The sequence below is a fragment of the Pygoscelis adeliae genome, unplaced genomic scaffold, assembly GCF_000699105.1.
Source record: "Pygoscelis adeliae isolate BGI_AS28 unplaced genomic scaffold, ASM69910v1 Scaffold239, whole genome shotgun sequence".
In the NCBI taxonomy this organism is placed as follows: domain Eukaryota; kingdom Metazoa; phylum Chordata; class Aves; order Sphenisciformes; family Spheniscidae; genus Pygoscelis; species Pygoscelis adeliae.
The window spans coordinates 359,668-366,813 of NW_008825537.1; the positions used below are offsets into that span (position 1 = coordinate 359,668).

Sequence of the window (7,146 nt, forward strand, 5' to 3'; positions counted from 1 at the left end):
CTTGGGGGTCGGGTTGATGTGGGTACTGGGGGGACGTGACAGGGGTGCTCCTGGGCTTGAGGGGGCGATGAGGGCCAGGGAGACCTGGGTCTGTAGCTGGACACCTTGGGGTCACTGGGGCTTCGGGAGCTGGGGTGTTCCTGGGGTGCCTGCAAGGAGGAGCCGGGGTGATGAAGGGAGCCTGTGCGTAGGTGGCTGCTGCCAAACTAGGCAAGGATTCCCTTCGTTGGAAGGGGGATTTGGCCCCCCGAGGGGCTCTGTCTCCAAGGGCTTTTCCTCCTTCCTGCCCCCTTCATCCCCCCACTCTGTGGGCGCAGGAGAGCGAGCTCTGGGTCGCTGGTGTTCCCTCTCCTGGAGGGGATCTGGGGCATGGCCACCAAACCAGAGGGAAGAGACAAAGGACTCTCCTGTGCAGGCACAGACGGCTCGGGCCGAGGGAACAGCAGCTCAAGCTGGGTGGGGAGCGGGTGTCGTGGTTTTGTTTGGGGTTTGAGGGGGGGAGAAGGCGTGCGTGGCCTGACTGCGCAGTCCCTATCGGGAGGATGTGTATGTGCTCTTACCAGGTGTTGTGCAACCTGTGTAGCTGTTTTCTTCCTCTTTCTCATCCACCCTCCTCCACTACGAGCTCTTCTGTCTTTATCCTGTTGCTGGCAGGGTGGGGATGCACCCGGGGTGAGTCAGTCCGAGGGTCAGCTGTGTCCGAGAAGCTGGGTGGTTTGTTTTTCTCATGGAGCAGTGGCAGGCAGGTCTGATGCTTCAGAGTCAGGTTTTATCTCTTCGCTGAAATGGAGTCTTTTTCTGTAGCCTCCTTTGGCACTAGGTCTTCGAACTCTCACCCTTTCAGCAACTCACGCTCCTGTTTTGTGCCTGAGACCTTCCAGACTCAGCACTGTTGGGTGGCAGTAGATGAGACTTTCTGCTAAGAGGAGAGTGAAGGGGCCAAGTCCTCTTCCAGCTCGTGGTAACGTCGGCCTGTTTGTGCATGGCAAAGCGGGGTTGCTTTCCGAGCCCCCTTCGGGATCGCTTTGCCTCTGGCTGGTTTTGTTCTGATCCTCTCTGACACAACAAAGGGGATTATTCTGCGAAGTTCAGCTGTTTGGCCAGAGCCCAGCCCAGGGCCGCGTGTTGCTGTGTGTGCGTGTGCGCTGCCCTGGGCTGCCTGAAGCTCCACGCACACACAAAATGCATCCAGCCCCAGCCGCTGCCTCGCTTTTCCTTCATTCCACCCCTTGTCCTGTGCCGCAGAGCAGTCAGACAAAGGGCCAGCCTGGGAGTAACGTGCGCAGGGACGGACCCGCTGCGGGTGGGGGCTCCTTGGACTCGTGATAAGATCAACTTGTGCTGGGGCCAGATCCTGGCAGGGTGGGAGGGGGGCAGAGAGCAGAGGGGTTGGACCCCAGGATGGAGCTGGGGTTGGTCAGGGCGGCAGTGAGGAGGACAGATGTCTCTCTGCCTTCTACACTAATCTTTTAACGGCTGTGAGCTGACGACCGGGTTCGGCAGCGTCGCCTATTGTCGAGGCTGTAATTCCAGAAGCATCTGAAGCCTCATTTGCAGTTACCCTCTTGAATGGGGCCTGCGCCAGGCTCGTGGGGCTCGTTCTGCGGGTCAAGAGCGATCCCGGGTCACTGTCCCCTGCTGCTGGGCAGAGCTGGGGTAGTTCGCACTGTCTCTTCACGGATCCGTCTAAATTCTCGTGTACACGAACTGAGGGAGCAAGAAATGTTCAGGGAGGAGTTGTGTGTTTTAAGTCTTCACCATCGTTTCTGGCCGTTGGCTTTTTTGGGAGCAGCGGCTGAATCTTGATCTGGAAGTTTGCTTCCAGAGCCTGGAAACACCTGGAAGCTGAAACAGTCACTGCAGGTTGTGCAGCGACGCTGGGAGAAGCTGCCCCTGTCCTCTTGGGACGCCTGGCGCCGGTGGGCTGGGGCAGCAGCTCTCTAGGGAGGATGGGGATGTTGCTGTACGTCTCCGTGCCACCTCAGGATTCACCTTCTCACTCGGAGGCCGACAGCGGGCCTGTCTTTTTGGCCTGCCTTAATACCTTTGTTTTTGTGGTCATCGCCCACAGGAGAAGCCAGTGGTGGGCCGGTTGTCTCTGCTGGCGCTGGAGCTGTGGACTGCGGCGTGATCTTCTTGTGCTTTTATTTTTAGCACCTGAGCTGCGTGCTGCGGCCAGTTTTGACTTGGTCTCTTTTTTCAGTGGTGACGGGCTATTTTTAGAGATTCAGTGTGTTAACCGGAGCACCGAGCACCTGATGCTTCCTTCCCCGTGAGCTCTGAAGGGTAAACAGTCTTTTCTCTGGTGGCGCGGCCATTGCGTGTCCCTGACAGCAGGGCCGGGGGTGACCCCCGAACTGCGGTCGTTCCGGCGTGCGGCTCCAGCTGGGGCCCCCAGCCCCGTCTGCCGCCTTACAGCCACGAGGCCCTCGCCCCGCCGCTGTTTGCCATCCAGAAGCAGCCTGCCCTCGGTGTCGTCACCCTGTGCCGTGGGTGCTGGTGTGGGAGGGGGGCAGTGAGCGTGCGAGGCACGTGCCGGACTGGCACCGTGAGCTCCCGCTGCGTTCTGCCTGGGGCCTGCTGCCTCCCTCCGTGTAAGAGAGCTCCGGGTTAGCATGTGTGGGCCCCGGTGGAGAAGAGGTTATGGGGCAGGATGGTGGTGAAGGAGCTGCCGCAGCTCGCGAGCCCATCCACCCAGCACAGTGGCAGGGCAGCCATGCTGCTGCTGTCCTGCCTGCAGAGCTGGCCGGCGCGGAGGCTCTGTCTCTGCAGGAGCGCAGCTGGACCTGGCAGAGGTTCCTTTTTCCTGGTGGTGTCGGGAGATCTGTGGTTTCCTTCCCTTCCTTCTCACAAGCTGATGCTTACTTCTCCTTATTGTTTCCTTGCAGGCTCGTCTCCGGTTTCCCATCGACTACCCCTATTCTCCTCCTGCCTTTAGGTTCTTAACCAAAATGTGGCACCCCAATATCTACGAGGTAGGTCGCCTGGGACAGCGTGGGGTGTCTTGGACAGGCAGGTGGGCACATGTACCATCGCGACGGACGGACTGGATGAAAATGCCAGCCTTTGTCTGGCATTGGAGCACGGCATTGGAAACTCAGTGCCTTTGGCGTTTAGTGCCTGGCACTGGAAATGCAGCTAATGAGCTTACGACAGCCGGTCTCCTGTCCTGGAGCTGTTTCCAGGTCAGCCAGGCTTTCCAGGCTTGAAGGCTCCCACGCTTGACTAGTGGGGACGTTGTGCTTATGCCAAGAGTGGATGCAGAGCGAGCGGTGTGCGTGGCCCCGGGGCTGCATGCTTGCGGTGGACTGCTGCCTGGGGGTGTGTGGGGTTTGGCTGTGTCAGGTGGGCACCGGGAGGGCTGTGCTGGGGATGCAACGTGTTCGGGCATCGGACAGCTGATGGTTAGGCAGCCTCATCCGTACTGTGCTGGCAATCGCGGGGTGCTTATGCAAGGCCTGAGGCTGCGGGCAGCATAGCGGGGACTGCCACTTCTGCTGTCCCTTCCTAGGGACCGAAAGAATGGGCTGGGATTGCCTCACCTGGCTTAAGCCAAAGTGAAGAGCGAGCAGGCTACTGGAACAGAGGACCGAGCTGCTGCTGGAGGGTGCTTGGGGCAGCAGCTCCTAAGGTTCCTGTTTCACTTGTGCTTTCAGACCGGCGATGTCTGCATCTCCATCCTCCACCCGCCGGTGGATGACCCGCAGAGCGGGGAGCTGCCGTCTGAGCGGTGGAACCCCACCCAGAACGTGCGGTAAGGGCTGCGCGGGGAGGGAGCTGCAGGCAGGAGGCTCGTCTGAGGGCAGGGATGGGAAAGCGGGGAGTTGGGGACTGCCTTCTGCTCCCAAAGCCTGCGGGAGGTGCCTAGAGGTTGTTGAAAGGCACTTGGGCTGTGTGCTTTGTTGAAGAACAGCGAGAGCTTGCATGGGAATGTGTGTGAGCCTGACGGCCTGTGCACTGCTGTCTCCTGCCTGGCCTGCTCGAATTTGCTGAGACATGCCCTTGCTGGTGGGCCAGCACCAGGCTCCTCTCCTGACCCACGGGACGCAGCGGCGCTGTGACTGCTGGTCTTGCTGGGACGTGGGTGGTTGCTGACCTGCTTCGGCTCTTACCTGCTCATGTTTATTGATTGCCAGGACCATTCTCCTGAGCGTGATCTCGCTGCTGAATGAACCCAACACGTTTTCTCCAGCCAACGTGGATGCCTCCGTGATGTACCGCAAGTGGAAGGAGAGCAAAGGGAAGGACCGGGAGTACACGGACATCATCAGGTGCGTGCTGAGCTGAGCCCAGGCCCAGCAGCGCTGTGGCACTGTTGAGAACACTTGCTAGGCTGTGATCTTGCAGGACACAGAGGATTTTGAGGGCATATCCTGCCCTGTTGAATCCCATCTGCAGGCTGGTAGGAGGGAAGGATTCTGGCTCCGAGTGTGGCTTTTGGGAGGAGCTTGGCTGGGTTATGTGCCCAGCTTTGCTCCCGGCCTAAGCCCTGTCCCTTTCCAGCTCCAGAGCTGAGGATCTGGGTTCATAGCAGACATGGTGCCAGCACGGCCTTGCTGTCAGGGCTGTCTCATGGGACCGGCATGTGAAGCTCCTGAGTTGCAGACTGGCCAGCCCTGGCGTGGCAAGGGGGGCCCTCGGAGCAGTGGGCACGTCACAGTGCAGCCACGTTTGCTCCGCTGTTCTCTCCCTCCCCTGCCCTTTCACCAGTCTTGTGTGGGTGAGCGACCCGTGAGCTGGGGCGTGAGAGGGGAAGGGCTGTCTCGCCGGGCGCCCCTGTGGGGTGAGCTGCGCGTGGCAACGAGAGTGCGCTGTGCAAAGCTCTGTCCTCACCCCCCAGTTCTCGCCCTCCAGGAAGCAAGTCTTGGGCACGAAGGTGGACGCTGAGCGGGATGGTGTGAAGGTCCCCACCACGCTGGCAGAGTACTGTGTGAAGACCAAGACTCCGGCCCCAGATGAGGGCTCAGACCTCTTCTATGATGACTATTATGAGGATGATGAGATGGAGGAGGAAGCAGACAGCTGTTACGGTGATGAGGATGACTCCGGCAATGAGGAATCTTGATGGCCCTCTGGCATTGCAAAACTTACTATAAACTACTGAATTTTACCTCAACTAGGACAAACTGGTTTGAATTTAGGATCTGTCAGCCCTGAAATTAACTCTCTACCTCGCAGGGAGACTGTTCTGCTGTTGCAAAGGAAATCCCACCACTGTCTTTGTAGAAAAAGCAAAAAACAAAAACCCTATTTTATAAACTTCCTGGGTGGGGGACGGGTGGGGAAGGGGAAGTCGCATTGGGGTGTTCACAAATCCACAGAAACCGGGGAGCTGGTGGCTCTGGCTGGATGAGGAGTGATGGCAAAACCTGGCGTTGGCTGCCCATCGTTTGGGCACGTTCAACTCTTCTTCAGCCCCACGTGGGAGGAACGGTTTGGGGAGGCTGTGGAGCCGGTGAGTGGTCGCTTTGGGTGGGAAGCGTGTGAGCGTTGTGTAGCTTTCTACAGCCTTTGAGGTGTCCGAGTAGGAAGGGCTGTAGGGCAGGCGCTGCTGCCCTCTGCCCCCAGTGGGGCTGTCCCCAGTGGGACCCTCCTGCTGCCCGTTCCCCATGATGCCGGAGCCGTGTTTGCAGCAAATGGGTCGGGAAGGGCTGGGACATCGGGCAGGACGTGCCCGGCGGCCGCCTGGCACTGCAGCGCGTGGGGAGGGGCTGTTTGTAGTTTTTAACTAGCTGGGAGGGATGGGGTAGTTCTGAGTCTTTCTGCTTCTGTTTTTTTTGGAAACTATTTAATAAAGTACTTCAAGGGAATGGCTGTGTGGTGCGTGGGTGAGGCTCTGCACCGGTCTGTGCCCCGGCACCAGTCTGTGCCCAGGCTGCGGGGGTTTCCGTGTCAGCCATGGACCTGCTCCTGCCCTGCAGCCCTGGCAGGGAGGGGTGGGTGGGCTAGCTGCTCTCCCAGGGCTGCGGGTGGGGGCTGCAGGGTGGCCTTCGAGACTTGCAGCAACTGCCTTTACTCTCTCCCCAACCCCGCAGAGCGGGCAGGAATGTCTGGGCAGGGTTGCCTTTGGCCTGGAGAGCATCTCTGCCCTTCCTGGGGAGAGGAGGGCGCAGCATCCGCTGCCTCTGCCCGGGCGCCGTGGCCAATGCTCAGTCTCTGCCTGGGCAGAAGGGTGGGCTCTGTCGAGCCCTCAGAACCCTCCGGCACTGCAGTAGGAAGGTGTTTTTTCCCTCTTGCTCCTCTCAAGGTGCTGAGTTCCTCCGAGACCAGCTGTGCCGCACGGGCACCTCTGCAGGCAGCAGACCTGCCTGGGCAGCACCCGGCCGGGCAGAGCAGTGGCTGACGGGTGCGCGGGGCCCTCGTGGCTGCTCTGATCTGGGTGCAGCTGGGCGTGCCCCGAGCCCACAGGCCAGGACCAGCTGAGACGTGTGAGCTCGCAGCTGCCCTGCTCCAGCCACGCAGCCGAGGGGCATCGCCGGTGCCTTGCCTGCCTGGGCTGGGGAGGTCAGCTCTGCTGCCAGCTCCTCAGGGCCGTGGCAGGGAGGTGCCCCTGGCAAACCACCTGCCTAGGGCTCTCCGTGACCCTGGTGGGGCTCGTGCCCCTGCTCCCACCCCCCTGGGCAAAGCTTGTCAGAGGGGTAATGAGGAAAACTCCCCCCCACCCCGTGCCGAGTTGTGCAAATGGGATCAGGGTTTGAGTGACACCTGCGACTGCATGTGGCAAATGCATGTGCTTTGTTGCCTTAGGAAATGAGGCTAAAAGGTGAATAGGATTATTGTCACTTTACTCAGGCCTGGCAAATGGCTTCCAAGGTCACCTGGCCGGCACGGAGCAGCGGCGGCCCCAGCTGCTGGTTCAAAGCCAGCCCCCCACCTCCTTTTCCTGGGGGGCTGCTCCATGCACCCCCTTACAGCTTCCTGCACCCTGGCTGGTCCCCAGCCATGGACGTGTCCACTGAATGGCCGTGCCCATGTACCTCCTGCCTTTGCCAGCTCCTTGCAGCCGGTTACCTCCCTGCTGCACTCTGGACGCTGCTGCAGGTGACGGGGCGGTGTTCACAGCGGCACTGTGAGCTGCCACCGGCCTGTGGGTCCCGGGGCGTCTGGGAGCGCCCCAGCCCTACCCAGGCAGCTCAGACAGGGGCG

The 7,146-nt window shown here is 60.4% G+C and overlaps 1 protein-coding gene across 2 annotated transcripts; it reads left to right on the forward strand.

Moving 5' to 3' along the window:
- Positions 1-2,232: 2,232 nt before the first annotated feature.
- Positions 2,233-5,808, forward strand: CDC34 (cell division cycle 34). Of its 2 annotated transcripts, none has more exons than XM_009331831.1 (5): positions 2,233-2,286; positions 2,889-2,975; positions 3,657-3,754; positions 4,137-4,271; positions 4,855-5,808. In XM_009331831.1, the coding sequence occupies exons 2-5, from the start codon at positions 2,952-2,954 to the stop codon at positions 5,063-5,065; spliced, it is 468 nt and encodes a 155-aa protein (XP_009330106.1). In that variant the 5' UTR covers positions 2,233-2,286; positions 2,889-2,951; the 3' UTR covers positions 5,066-5,808. The 2 variants fall into 2 exon arrangements, with proteins under 2 accessions (XP_009330106.1, XP_009330107.1); XM_009331832.1 differs by having other exon boundaries at positions 2,251-2,272.
- Positions 5,809-7,146: the final 1,338 nt, after the last annotated feature.